We start from the raw sequence: 14,424 nt of genomic DNA, 5'->3' as shown, positions 1-14,424 counted from the left end.
GATTGAGCAGATCGAAAGCGCATTTTGAAGTTAAACTGTTACAGTAACAAGCAGCATGGCAAATAAACAGAATTCTATATTGAGTTTTTTTCCCAAACGAAGGAAAATCGATAACTCAGAACAGATTGATTAAAATGAGAATGGACGGGAAAATATCGAGGAACCACCAACAGATCAGCCTGAAAGCAGTCCAGGTGCAGAGATTTCACAGTGGGACATAGGCTGCTTTCTTGGGGTTAAACTTAGTGATACTCAGAAATACAACCTTGTAATTTGCTGCTGAGAACCTGAAAAAAATCACGCATTTCCTGCGTTATGGCGGGTAAGGCGAAGAGGCGTTTTAGAAAAGACTACCTTGACTTGTATAGTCCGTGGCTGAGCTGGAGTGAAAAACTTCAAGGTGCTTTTTGTAAATAGGCTACTGCGTAATTTTCTCTGCAGATGGAGGTGCGGGTAAAGGAAAGCATGTTACTCCTGGGGTCTTGGTTACAAAACCGTTAAATAAATGTCACAATGCATCATTTTAATGTTTGTTCTTTGATAAAAATTAAATGCCCCCCCCGAAAATATTTGCTGGTTGCGGGCCTGCTGGCAATTAATTCATTCGGGTAGATGCAGCATCGTGCTTTCCAACGATCTAAGCAGAAATGAGAAAGCTGGAGGCACTATAAGCAGAAATGAGAAAGCTGGAGGCACTATTCCGCTTTTACTTCTATTCCGCGTTTTTGCACCCTTCCTAAAAGTAGTTGCATTTTTTTGCATGACGTCACACATTTTCATGACGTCACTAACCAAGGCGGCCGATGCTAAACCAGCACCGTTGTTTTGCAAGATTAGTTTAAGGAATAACTAATCTTATGCACCACATTGTTGCTGTTGAGGAAGTTTGGTAGCTGTAAAAATGAAGATTAATGTTTATTCAAAAAAATGTTTATATTTTATATTGTAAAAATGTTTATTCAAAAAAATATCATCAATGTATAATTGTAGCGCTTTGGTTTTGCCTTTGTTTGTTTTGTTCATCCTATAGTTGAGTTTAAGTTGATCCACAAAGCTAAACAAATGTGTGCTACTTAATGGAAACTTATATATCATTCTAATTTCTTTGACAACTCAATGTTACACTCTGTGTAAATATGATAATGGAACATGCTATTCTTTTAAAGATTTAGGAAAAGTTACTAGTCTTAATTGAATGGAAAAAGTTCAACCATTCAGTCAGTATGAAGCAAGTCATCCCTTGCCTGACCTCAGTCACATCCTTCTTTCAAGTGAAAGTTTTTGCAACACTGACTTACATGAAAACAGTCAAAATTTTGCTTTTGCTACTACTAGTACAACTCATGGAATGAATCAAGATGAAGAAACATCTGGTATTGATGTTTGCACAACACTATTAGGAACCATAAAACATGACAAGAAATATATGCAGTCTAAAGGTGTTCATGGTAAGTATGATGAGACACTTTGTGGGCTTGTTTTGTATAATTTTACTTTTCATTTTTAATATTTTAATTAAGAAGAATAACTTTTTGCAATTTTTAAGTAGAATTTGCAACAAATTTATGTAATTGTGTAGTATTTGTCATTATATCGCACTTTCATTCATAGTTTAATTGTCTTGATGCTTTTGGCAGATGTTAACTTGAACGAGCCATCAAACTCCACGACGGAGGAAGAATTTTTATATCAATTAAATTTATCAAAATGCAATAAGTCTCCAACCCCTTGCGATGCAATAAAGAAACCGAATACGCGGAATGTGACTAAGTTAAAATGTGCAAAGCGAAATGGCATTAAAATTTCTCCCAATCAGCCCACGGGTAAGATATTGTATATACTGTTGACTTGTTAAATTTTTAAAACATGATTGACAATGCTGTGTGTGCTAATGTTAATAACATTTTTCCCCTTTATATAGGAAAAACGAAAAAATCTAAAGCCATTCATTTGAAAGAAAAAATATCACGACTGAAAACAGCAAATGCTCGACAAAAAAATTTGACAAAAAAAATTAAAGAAAAACCAAAGTGAGTTTACATGTTTACATTTTGAATAACAAAGACCTATCTAGTTGTCAGATCGATTATGCATGCAAATACTGCTAATAACCTGTCAAATAGCAAAAATATTTTTTGAAGGCCAATAATCATCTGATTATATCTTATTCGTCAGCTTTTAAATGTAAGTAGCAAGATTAATTATTATGTGAAGTAACAAAATTTATGTCAAAAACCATAGTTGTTTAAATGCAGTATATGTACCAATTAGCTACATTAGCTCAGTGGTTACGCGCCTGGCTCAAGATCACGCCGCGCTGGTTTGACTCTCGGGGTGTGCACTTGAGCAATGGACTGCTCTCCATTCAGCGGCACCTAGTGAATAGAATAATTCCCCGGCAATAACACTTCAACAATCGCAAAACTTCACTCTGCCAAGCTCTGTAACCGGCCCTACGGCAAGAGCCTCTACAAGTATGCAAAACAACCAGGAATAACTTATCAAGGCTTTGTCAGTCCGAGGATAAAGATTCAAAACCAACCAAGCAGTCACCTGTCATTATTGTTTATTTAAATTTTGCTCAGTTTTTGCTGTTCTATTGAATTTTGTAGCACCACAGGTTTTAGGTAACTGCATAAGACTATTTTTGGGACACTAAAGAAAAGTGGTTGATATGATATACCCATTACCCAGGGGTTTGAGCGCAGTCAACAACCGAAAAAGAAACATTGATAGTAGTTGCGTCACTTGTTTAATGAAATATTTGATTTTCTTACAAGTAATGTGTGATTTCTAAATTTTTGTTAGTGAGAGTTTCGCGACAAATGCGAAAATATATCAGGGGTTCACGATGACAAAAAGGCTCAAGAGTGTTAACCTAGAGTCTAGACAGACAGCCTTGACTGAAGAGAATTTTTATAGATGATGCATAGATGTTGTGCATTTAATTGTCTCTTCATTTGCTTGGCAATCTTTACATTGATTCACACTCAGTCTTCTTAACTCAGAACCATGGGAGTTTCTAAAAAGCATCCTCCTGATCATGTACAGCTTGTAGATGGTGCAAAGTCGTCAAAAACAGAAGATGCCATTGTTTCAGGTCTAAAAATCTACATCTATTGAAACTTATTGCATTTGTAGTTTGAATTGCAGTGTCACTGCTTTTGTGTTTGTATTACAAAAACAAATTATAGATAGTGGCTGCTTGGTGTGAACAGTTTATCAATCTAGCATTCATTAAAATATCGATTCATCAAAAGAGCAAGAAAATTACTCAATAGGCTATGGCATTTCGTATAATCTTTGCAATTAAAACTACACAAAACACGGCTTTCCCATAAAAGTAGTTTTATTACAATTTCGTTTTCAAAAATCACAAAATTTATTTTCTAAGAACCATCTGAAATAGTTTTCAGACAGATATTTGAATATTTGGGAGTTGAATAGTTTTCGTAAACATCGTTCTAGTAAAGCAAAATCCGTAAAAAACGACTAATAGTAATGCCAACGCTTATCCGCGATCCCGTGGGTGATCGTGTTAATAATGTTTCAACGGGTTTTGCCATTTGATATATAGGCCCAGACAGCAAATCAACCGTTTTTCACATTGATTCAACGTCTGTATAATTTTTCGTAACATTCCAATATATTAGATGATAAAAGCTGTGCTGATGTTTAGCTATTTCATTCACACAATAATGTACATTAGTTAATTGGTTATAATTATATTTTGACCGCAGGGATATGTCGTCCTTGCCAGTTCGTTTATTCTTCATTGAAAGAAAAAGAAAAACATTTCAATGACCCCAAACACATAGTTGTTGTTGAGGTACGGTACTTAAGAGAGAAATGAAAATGTGAATCAGTGTCCTTTTACTTGGCTTTATGTTCTGTTCTGCGTATGTCTTAAAATCGATTTTTTTAACCAGATCGTTGGCTTAGTGGTTAGAGAGTCGTCTACATCTGCAGACATGGGTTCGAAACCCGATTGGGTCATACCAAAGGCTGTTTAAAAATGGTACTGGATCTTATTCCTGTTTGGCACTCAGAAAAGGAATAGATTCGGCCTAATGATGTGCTCGGCTCGTACGTTCGTTACGCGATATGATGACGTGATCCGAATCACGTGAAACCCAAATGATGCGATTCACTATTGGCTAGTCAGTATCATGTTATTGTCGAAGTTTACGTTTTGTCGCTTGCCTCTTTTAGTAGACTCCTGCTATGTTATGGCAAGGACTAGCTTTGAGGGACGGACATAAACTGAACTGATACCCTGATGTTGAATCGGTTACATTACAAGTCTTTCAACGCCAGGCTTACTATTTATTAAACAAAACGAAAAACAAACAAAGAGGTCATACACTTTTGTGTCTATTGTCCAATTTAAAAAAAATTTAATTTCAAATTTATTTGAAACTACTCTTGGAAGTATCCACATTGTTTGAGGAGGCTGTTGGTCGTTCCCACGGAAAGAATTCACGGCATTGACGTTTGGTTGCGGCATTCGGGTCTTGCTGCATTCGGACCGCGTCATAATTACGTGCTCCGCTCAAAACGGTTGCGATGACACTGACTGTCTGCTTTGTAAAGATCCAAAAGCAACACATACCTGCGATAGGATACATCGTTATAGAAAAACACTTTATTATTTCTGATTATTTAAAAAAAATTTATCAAACGTGTTTATATTGCATGCATTACTCCGTTGAGGTGCTTACTCGTGTGCAAACTCTATTTTAAAAAAGCGTTTGCATGCAGTGTAAGAAAGGAACAAACTTTCAAGCTTTGGATGATGAGACCAGAGTCTTCGGCGATGTTAAATTTCCTGCCAAGTGCGCAGTTTGTGGCGAAAGCTTTGAAAAGAAAAGAGAATTTCTTGTTCACCATCGACGGCACGCCGCCATGCGCCCCTTTCACTGTGTCCGTTGCACTGCGAAGTTCTTCAGAAGATGTGATTTGTTATCCCACATTAGAGACCACTTGGGTATATATCCGTTTAATATTTTATGAACTTACGATGTGCTGTTTCAAGCGATTAGGTGAATGCAACAAGTATATCCGCATGAATACATGATCACTGTACACGATGAAAAACAAGGGCATTGCTCCCTTTTGTTTTGTTCCAATGGCATATTTTAAATTAAAATGGTTAATTCAACGTAAGCCATGCTTTGTTCATAGCTATTCTTGGGTCTGCTACTATTCGGTGAGTCCGATTCGGTGAGTTCCTAACCTCTAACCCCTAACCCTAAAACGGCAATGATAATTAGGCTACGGTACCCAATAATTTAAAAAAAAATGAAAAAATCCCCCGTTAAGAAATCGGACTCACCGAAACGGGCCATTCCGGCTATTCTTATAGCAGAGCAGCAATAATGGTATAATTCACTTACATCGATCTATTTCTGTGCAAATATTTTAGCGACTGATTTTTTTCACAATTTTTTATCATATTCGCTATAATTATTGACGAGATGACCAGATTATTGCTGACTTTTCTAAGTGCTTAACGCGATAAAGAGAATAATCGCAACTTCTTTAGTAAAGTTAAACGACCTGACTTTAAATCGAACCTTGGCCCATCTAGGAGAGGCGAAGATCCGATCTACTGTATTCGGCTTGTCATTCAGTAAACTAATTGTGCATTGTCTAACCATGGCGCTCGAGTATCACTGTCTTTCTTCGCAGGTGAAAACTTGCGTTTTTCTTGCAATGAGTGCAACGGGGCTTTCCGCAACAAAGCATCTTTAAACTCGCATTTGATTGCAAAGCACGGGCATGCTGACACGAGGTCTAGGAATTACAAATGCACGGTACGTGATAGTGACCAAGCATTTTTTCCTGCGTTTATTCACTTGTCGTGTTTTATGCATGAAAAGTGGCAGAAACCGTTTATCGTTCTTCCAAAGTTGGACTGAACTGTGAATCCACCAATGATACTTTTCTGTAAACCATATAGTGAAACGATCTTTACATTTATTTAATGCTCACGCAGGAATGCAGTGTCGTTTTCATGTCGAAAGAAGCAGTGGACAGACACATGAAGACCCACACGGGATACAGTGTTGTGAACTGCCCTATCTGTTGCAGAGGTTTCGCCAATAAATTCACTCTGCAATGTCATCAGAGAGTGCATTCGGGTGAGCGAAACTATTACAATTGTTTGCTCATACTTCTTGAATGTGCCTTCTCTGACTTTAGTTTTCATTTGCACGTTTTTCTTTTAATGCCGATTAACTCTGAAATCTCTCAGCGAGTGACTTTTTTAGCTGAGCTTTTGATTTCTATGTTTTTTTTCCCAGTTATGTCTTTAGGGCATTTCACGTCCAATCACAAGATTTGTCCAAATTCGAAGCCATTATTTTCTTGATATGTAAAAATTATGAGATTGCAAAGAAATTGAAGTGTTTTTACTTGCTGCCATCATAGAATATTTTGAAATTTCTGCTGCAAGTTCTATTTTGATGTGCGAGCACAACAATTTTCACCATTTTTTGGCAGTCATTCTATTCTACAAATGATTCTTACAAGGTACAATAAAGAGTTTTACCAACGTCAGTGCATCTTGAAAGAGCTTTACCCAAAAAGGAATGCATACAAATGATCAAACTTCTCAAAAACTTTCCTCATGCTGACTGCTGAGGTATAGCTGACAGACTGCTTATTGATTTTGCTTCAGGTGAAATGCCATACAAGTGCGACAGATGCTCATACGAATCCAAAACGAAACAGCTTCTAGTGCGCCACCAACGCAGCCATGACGGGTACAAGCCTTTCAAATGTGACGAATGCTCTTTCGCGTGCACCAGCAATTCTGGTCTGAAACGGCACATGATCCAACACACGGGAACAAAGCCATTCAAATGCCCATACTGCATGTACAGGTTCGAACATCATGGTAGTAAATGATGATGTCATCCGTTGAAGTGATACGAACGTTTTTGATTATTTTTTTTTATTAGTTTGATTTTTGAAAATGTTCTGTCGACTTTACTTGTCGATCTTGTGCCTTAATGATGTTTTTATTCTGAGCAAGACAATTTTAAAATTGTGATGATCATATGACAATGTTGATGGTTGTGAAAAATGCAATAAATTGAGTGTCGCTTTTAGCAGCACGATTGTTGTTCACTTCACGAGCTTCGGAAGACCGTTCCGTGGTCATGTGCTATGACGAATGGTGTCAGTGTGTCGTTGGTTTACAAAGAAATCTTGTATTATAAGGAAAATTTGTGATAAATCTCTTGTATTTTCTCAGGAGTTCAAATATTGAAAACTTACGAAAGCACATTAAAAAGACGAAAAAACACGTTGGATTGAAGATATATCGTTGCCAGCATTGCTTATTCTCTTCAGACGAAAGTACAGACTATATCAGACACGTGAAACAGGTGATTGAGATTTTAGCAACAGTTTGTTCCTATTCCTACTTGCTGCCACGTTGTGCAAACGAAATTCGACATGTGATTCCGAATGCTAGCAATAAAGAAGTCACTTTTGAATCCTAAAATTTTAATGTTTATTTGGATTTGTTGAACTTTTGAGCGTGCAGAGTCACTTTCAAACAACTTTTTCATGTTCCAGCAACATTTTCCTTCCTTGGATGAAGACACCGCGTCGGCCACAAAGCTTTCTGGCATCGTGGCTTCTGAAATGGAAGCGTCACACAGCCAGACTGTGACGTCATTACCTGGTGAGTGTGGCATACCATACTCAGTAGAACATCCATTCATGTCTTGCGAGACGAAAGACGCTTTAAATTAAATAAAGATTTCGTTAAAATAACCTCACTTCTGCTTATGGTCCTGCGATTTTTATTTTTGGTAGCTGTACAACGTTTCTTTACGTCACAAATATTAACAAACAGCCGTGCAACTAAAAAAAAATCAGACAAAAAATAATTTAATTACAGCTCCCACCCTCCCTTCAGTGCAAACTGTGCTTGGTTCTTTGCCAGCAGTTCAGGGCATTGATATGCTGCTTGTGAGCGATGCGGGCGCCAGTGCGGACGTCTCGGGTCGTGTGAGCGGTTTTGGTGACGTGTCTGCTCGTGGCGTTGACGACTTCAGCGCCTCCCACGCCACCAGCAACATGGATTTAGCTTCAGCTGCCGTCAATGGACTGAATGAAGACCTGCTCAATGCTTTGATAAAGATTCCAAATTTACAGAGCGTTATTTTACCTCCGGTGAGCAGCGCTATTAATATTGATAGTTCATGTATTATTGTGCTGAATAGACAAGTTTCATGATTTTCAGTTATAGTTGAAATGATGAATTAATTGAATTGATGAAAAGATTTTCTTGTGTATTGAAAAGTATTGTTGTGCGTTGCAATATAGAATTTCAGTAAGCTCTTTAAAGGTATATTTTATGTATTCTTTTACCTGAAGCGCCCACTGCCCATATGACCAAAACTAGTCTAATATCAATATTATCATCAAACTAAGTATTAATTTAGTTTATTTTTTATCCCAGAACGACGGAAGCACCCCCGTCACGTTGGTCATTGGAAGTGATCAGGTTTCCGCAGAAGTGGCAGAAGGTTCGTGTTTTTCCGAGTTGTTTTATTTTATATATTTTAGGATTTTTATAATAGAATATGTCTGTATGTGATGTTTAGTTAAGTCATAGATACCCACGGGCGTTGAGAGGAGAATTCAGGCCTGGTACCAATGAGATTTTCTGGTCCCAAATAAAGACACTTTTAAGAATAACGCACCGCATGCAATGAAAATGTGGTGGTTTGTTGAACTTGCCGGGGTCTTTTGGTAAGTTTATGGGCTCTTAAAATTATGCCTGGCTCGGGTACGCTAAAAGTATCCCTAGACCCCCCTGTCAACGCTACTATGAATATGTACAAGTGCTACAACCATTAGATGTCTCTGCGCACTGAGATGAGGTTTTGAAGTTTTTGAAATCATTTGTGTAAGAACAACTTTGCATTTTTCATTACTCAAAAGATAAAATCTTTAACTGAAAGTGATGACGGTTAGTATTTGCAGATGGTACCCTTCACAATCCAAACGACGATTGCCTCAAAGGGATTATGGATTGTCAATTGGCACAGACCAAGTAAGTTTCTTTTTGAATTAAAATGTTAAGTTTTTGAGAAAATCTCTTAACGAGTTGGCTTGTGCGTACACAGGCTACTATCGCTTCAGTCGTTAAAATATTTTTGTGTGCGATTTATAGCTCCGTCATTATGATCGCATTGAACTTGTCGTTTTGGAATGAAAGCTTTTATGTTGTTGTCCATTGGATGTAAAGCAATTCTTTGTCCTCACAGCTTTCCAGACACAAGCTCACTGTCCATACCGTCTTCCAGTCACCAGCATTTCATCATATCATCTTCAGGCATTCGATCATACAAAAAACCTTGACTGTGATTTGTCTTATCGCACTGTTATTTATTGTATTTTGCTGTACTGATTTTGATCTATTAAAAAGTACAAACGAAGAACACGTGCGTGATTGTTATAAGCTACACCATGTAGGCTCAGCCATTTATCAAATACCATGCGGTACAGTTCTTCTTTTGCTGGCTTCTACATTGAAAACATTTGAATATGCGATGCAATTAAATAACGAAATGAAGAATTTCAAAGTTTCCAGGCTTTACGCATCATCACGTCAAAGTAAATATCGTTATCAATGGAAGCGCTAACGCCGACGTAATAATTATAAAACTCTTCATAAGTAACTTTTCCATCTGGATCTCCGGGCGTGTCAAAGTTTTCTAGAAATTTAAGAAAAACCTGGTCTTCTGTCCAATCCCCATTCATGTACTTGGGATGGTGTCTTGCGTCATAAACGCCATGCAGATCTTCTACTGTGATAACACCGTCACCTGAACACAAATAACCCACAGTGAACTTGTGTTTTCCCTCCGATAAATTCGGAATCATAGACTGTGCTCCGAGTTCATTTAACAAACTTCGAGAGTTAAATGATAATGACGACCCTAAAGGTGCAGCTCACTGATACTGCATTGCGGTACGTTTTATTAGGAGATCTTTCTAGATCAGTCACATCATAGATGATAATACGCCCACGTCTAATCAAGTTTTTCAAAAATCATAGAAAAAAGATTAATTGGATCTTTCTCCTCGGACTGAGAAAGCTTCTTGCAGAGCTTAGTCCTGGCAGTTTGGCATACTTGTGGAGGCTTTGAATCACTGACGTGGGCCCGGTCACCGAGATTGGCAGAGTGAAGTTTCTGATTGTTGAAGTCTTGTTGCTAGAAATTATTTCATCCATTAGATGCCGTTGAATGGAGAGCAGTCCTCAGTGTGCGTTGCTCAAGCTCACACCCCGAGAGTCGAACCAGCTCCGCTTGATTAAAGTCTGCTGTTTTTGCTAACCAAAAAGAATAGACTGTGGTTGTCGGTACCAACCTCTTATTATTGTTCAAACCGACTCAGTAGTCTAGGTTTCACAAGAAGTCATGGGCGCCGATCCCTATAGGACAGCGGGGACATGTCCCCACCATCTTTTTACATGTCCCCGCCATCTTTTTAGATTATTTTTATAACGTGAAAGGGAAAATATTTACCAAATGTCACAATTTTATTAGTCAGACGTTTAAAATCTATTAAAAGGAGGGGACAAAATTTTTGTTTTATGCGAGGAAATCCCGACCGTAGTAGAAATGTTTTATAATGCGGGGAAACCCTGGTGCAACTCGCAAACTGTATTTGTTTTGGTTACGCCAGGACCATTAGCATACGCTTGGGTTATTAGCGGCATTGTCTGTCATTCAGTGTCCGAAACGTTTTACCAAAGCCTTGCAAGGTTGCACGGTGACTGTAGCTGGCATGCTCGAAGGGAATGAACTCCGCCATCTAGGCTACGCAGTGAAGAAAAATTTCATCTCGTCTTTGTAGATTTTGAGAGGCTAATGGAGGATTGCAACCTTGAGTCATTGAAACTGTCACGTCTCAAAAAGATCCCAAATCATCTTCAGCATGGACATGGTCAACCTCCTCAACTTCAAACACTAGAGACGAAATATCGGTCAGAGTATTTTGCAGTCATGGACAGCGCGCAGCAAAATGTTACTGACTATTTCAAGTCGACCGATCTTGAGCACTACTAAATTCTACAAGAATCACTCTTTAGTGGAAAGCTACAATCACCTGTGGTAGTGGACAATTATCCTGAGTTCTCTGACACAGAGTCCCTTGCACAAGAACTATGGTTCTTTCGAAAGCAGCAAAATGGAAATTCGGTGGAAGATTTTCGAATAATATTCAAGAAGATGCGATCCGCTGTTCGGCAAATGTTTCTGCAGGTGGAACTTTTTATGCGACTTTTGCTCATTTCACCAGCCCAGTCGTGTTCAGCTGAACAGTCATTTTCAACTTTGCGACGTGTCAAAACTTGGTTACGATCTACCATGACACAGAAACGGCTAAATCATGCAATTGTCTGCCATGTGCACAACAAAGTTTTGAATTCGATCAACCTCCATGACCTCGTCAAGGACTTCGTTTTTAATTCGCCGGAGACTCGTTGCCGAGTGTTTGGACGTCTGCTGTCCAATGATGAAACTAACAATTAAAATATGTATACATCGCATTAGACGCAACAGACCCCCGATCTTTCGAGCTCGTTTCATTCGTCACTCCTTTTTACCTTCCGAGTAAATGTCCCCACCAATTTTATAGAACGATCGGCGCCCATGCAAGAAGTCAAAATTGTTTTTGACTCAAACAGGATAAGTCGAAGGAATGTGAGCCTGGTCTATGCTTAAATTAAACAAAGGGTAGGCTATATTGGATAGGTTGTATCATACTTCATTTTCCGTAGCCTACCTGTTTTGTCCAGCTTATGAAAAGCTTTTCTTATCAAAGTCTGCCTTGATTTTGACAAAGGAGGTCGGAGTTTTACGAGAAATTCGTCAAAATCAATTGTTCCACTTCCATCGCGATCGAATGAACTAAACATCGATTTCACTTCGTCTATGCCCAGATCAACTCCGTAATCACGAACCCCCTTTCTAAATTCTTGAAAATCCAATGTTCTGCTTCTGTCGTCATCCATTAATCGGAAGCATCTTCCCAAACCTTTGATACCACTGCAAGCCAAAATCAATAAAATAAGTGTCTTTTGTAGACCGTAACCTATAGCATTTTTGTTACGTTTGGGCTGCAGGCTACCAATTTATAAACGCTAGCAGGCTACCAGCCTTATCAATGGGCCGCAAACCTATTTAGGCTAATCAACTTCGTCTAAACAACTAAGGTAAACAAAGTAGCCTAGGCCTACGCCAATTTCTTGGAGAATCTAAAAATCAACATGCTAGCCTACATTTGGCCAACCGTATATTTTTGAAAATGAAGCACAAGTTGTCGCAGAAAAGTCACATAGCCTGGGTAAAACTAAAATCCAGTTAAAATATAAGCAAAAAATTTCAAAGTGCTAAAACGGAGAACATTTGAGCATCTTTGAGGGTCCTCGGAGGACAATTTATTTTTCTTAGAAGAAAAGCAAATCCTAAGAGAACATAATGTAACGTAGCCCTAGGCTACAATGCCTACCTGGATCCTCTGGAAAGACACTGGAGACGAAGTTTTTCCACAGGATCTACTGTAGTTTTAAGAAGGCGTTGAGCTTTTTCCGCCATCTCTTGATCATGTCTAGCTGTGCCCGCCATTTTTTTTTTTTTTTCAAATAAGCTGTTTAACTTATTTTACCTTCTTGTCAGACTTCGGCCTGCAAATTGATCAAAGAAATGTAGACTAGCCTGCTGAACAGAAATAGCCTACGATCATGTAGTCAAACAAACCAATAGCATTCTGGCACACTTTTGTAGTCCACAGTGGGCTCTGTGTAAACGTTATCTGTTTGTTGAAGTAGCCTGAGCTGTACATAGGCTAATCCAGTATACATAATCTATCTTTTCTCATTTGGAATAGCCTATGATACACGAATTTCAAATATTCAGACTTTTTAAACTAAACTAAACCAACTCATAATCTGATGATCTTGTTGCTTTGAGTAGCACTACTTTAAACTAACAGAAAGAATGTCATCAAACTACAGACAAGATCAAACAATAGCTGGCCCAAATGAGAATAGAGCAGCATAAACAAAAAGAAAGATGATATCAAAAACGCAATCTCGCCTGACAAATAAAACCTTTACTTAAATAGAAGTTTACTCTTCCAAGTTATTTAATGCTTGGTAATAATGTTGCAACTTAAAACATACAGGTTTGATATTTTGGCTTTGCGAAAAGGACAAGCGCAGTTCACAGTTCTTCTATGTAAGCCAGTTCTAAGCATTTGTACTTTCAGTCAAAGCAAAACACACTGCAGCTTATAGCTAGGATTTCCAGTTCCCTACCCTACTTTCCTACAACAAAGACACTTTTTGATAAGTCTACCCCTTGATAACGATTAGAGATGTTAACATAGCTTGAACAACTTTTTTTAGGTCTTTTTAATTAGTTTTGATTTGATTGAATCTTTATCCTCAGACTGGGAAAGCTTCTTGCAGAGCTTAAGCTTAATCCTGGCAGTTTTGCATACTCAGGCCCGGATTTAGGGGGCAGAGGGTGCAGGTGCCCCGGTCCCCCCCGACTTTTAAAGGGCCCTCCTATGTGGAAAAAATGTGACTTTATGTTATTATTATTTTTTTCTTTCAGCCTTTAAAGTTTCTGCAAAATGCTGTGCAGTGTAGTGCTGGACTAATGCTACTGTACTGCGCCCCCTCCCCCCCGATCAAAAAGCGCCCTGGACCCCCATCAGCTAAATCCGGCCCTGCGCATACTTGTAGAGGCCTTGAATCACTGACGCAGGCCCAGTTACTGAGATTGGCAGAGTGAAGTTTTCCGATTGTTGTAGTGTTGTTGCCGGGGAATTATTCTATTCACTAGGTGCCGCTGAATGGAGAGCAGTCCTGAATGCGTTGCTCAAGCGCACACCCCGAGAATTGAACTTGCGCCACGTGACCTTGAGCCAGGCGCGTAACCACTGAGCTAATAGGGCGGGCGATAAATAAAGTTTGATAAATAAATAGCCTATACATTGAGTAAAAACATTGAAAGGCAAGATATGTTAAAAATACTGCATTTGATTTGGAAACTTTTCCTGTAAAGGCATGCATAGAAAAAGTGTTTCATCAATTGGAAGATTTCCCTTTCGGGGATTTCAGACTTGTAAACTTAACCTTTATTTGTTGGGTCTGTTCCCCCAGTGTGTAATTATTTTTTTGCAAAACGCCGCAAGCTGTAGTCGTGCAGTATCGCGCAGTAAGACGCATTTAAATGCTTATGCACAATGATGACAAAAGTGTCTGTCATACGCAGTACCAGTGTAAAGCGTCTGTGTCATACGCACTGGTGCAATGGATTTCCATGACATTAATCAGTGTTATACGCAATGGCGGCTGAAAACACCATGACACAAAAGAGTGTC

The 14,424-nt window shown here is 38.6% G+C and overlaps 2 protein-coding genes across 3 annotated transcripts; one reads left to right on the top strand and one right to left on the bottom strand.

Moving 5' to 3' along the window:
* Positions 1-1,173: 1,173 nt before the first annotated feature.
* LOC145786383 (uncharacterized) lies at positions 1,174-9,458 on the top strand. The gene is made up of 15 exons (XM_082598026.1): positions 1,174-1,448; positions 1,638-1,823; positions 1,922-2,030; positions 3,009-3,100; positions 3,741-3,829; positions 4,762-4,987; positions 5,692-5,816; positions 5,999-6,143; positions 6,683-6,887; positions 7,262-7,394; positions 7,588-7,696; positions 7,916-8,190; positions 8,480-8,546; positions 9,007-9,076; positions 9,291-9,458. Exons 1-15 carry the CDS (start codon positions 1,196-1,198, stop codon positions 9,382-9,384), a joined length of 2,178 nt encoding a protein of 725 aa, XP_082454152.1. The 5' UTR covers positions 1,174-1,195; the 3' UTR covers positions 9,385-9,458.
* LOC145786384 (calcyphosin-like protein) lies at positions 4,534-12,659 on the bottom strand. 2 transcript variants are annotated; one of them, XM_082598029.1, is made up of 4 exons: positions 12,544-12,649; positions 11,818-12,080; positions 9,760-9,851; positions 4,534-4,612 (listed from the first exon to the last, which is right to left on the bottom strand). In XM_082598029.1, exons 1-4 carry the CDS (start codon positions 12,627-12,629, stop codon positions 4,553-4,555), a joined length of 501 nt encoding a protein of 166 aa, XP_082454155.1. In that variant the 5' UTR covers positions 12,630-12,649; the 3' UTR covers positions 4,534-4,552. The 2 variants fall into 2 exon arrangements, with proteins under 2 accessions (XP_082454155.1, XP_082454153.1); XM_082598027.1 differs by lacking the exon at positions 4,534-4,612 and having other exon boundaries at positions 9,400-9,851; positions 12,544-12,659.
* Positions 12,660-14,424: the final 1,765 nt, after the last annotated feature.

The sequence above is a fragment of the Aplidium turbinatum genome, chromosome 17 (assembly GCF_918807975.1).
Source record: "Aplidium turbinatum chromosome 17, kaAplTurb1.1, whole genome shotgun sequence".
NCBI classification, from domain to species: Eukaryota; Metazoa; Chordata; class Ascidiacea; order Aplousobranchia; family Polyclinidae; genus Aplidium; species Aplidium turbinatum.
This window is presented reverse-complemented; position numbering and strand designations above follow the sequence as displayed.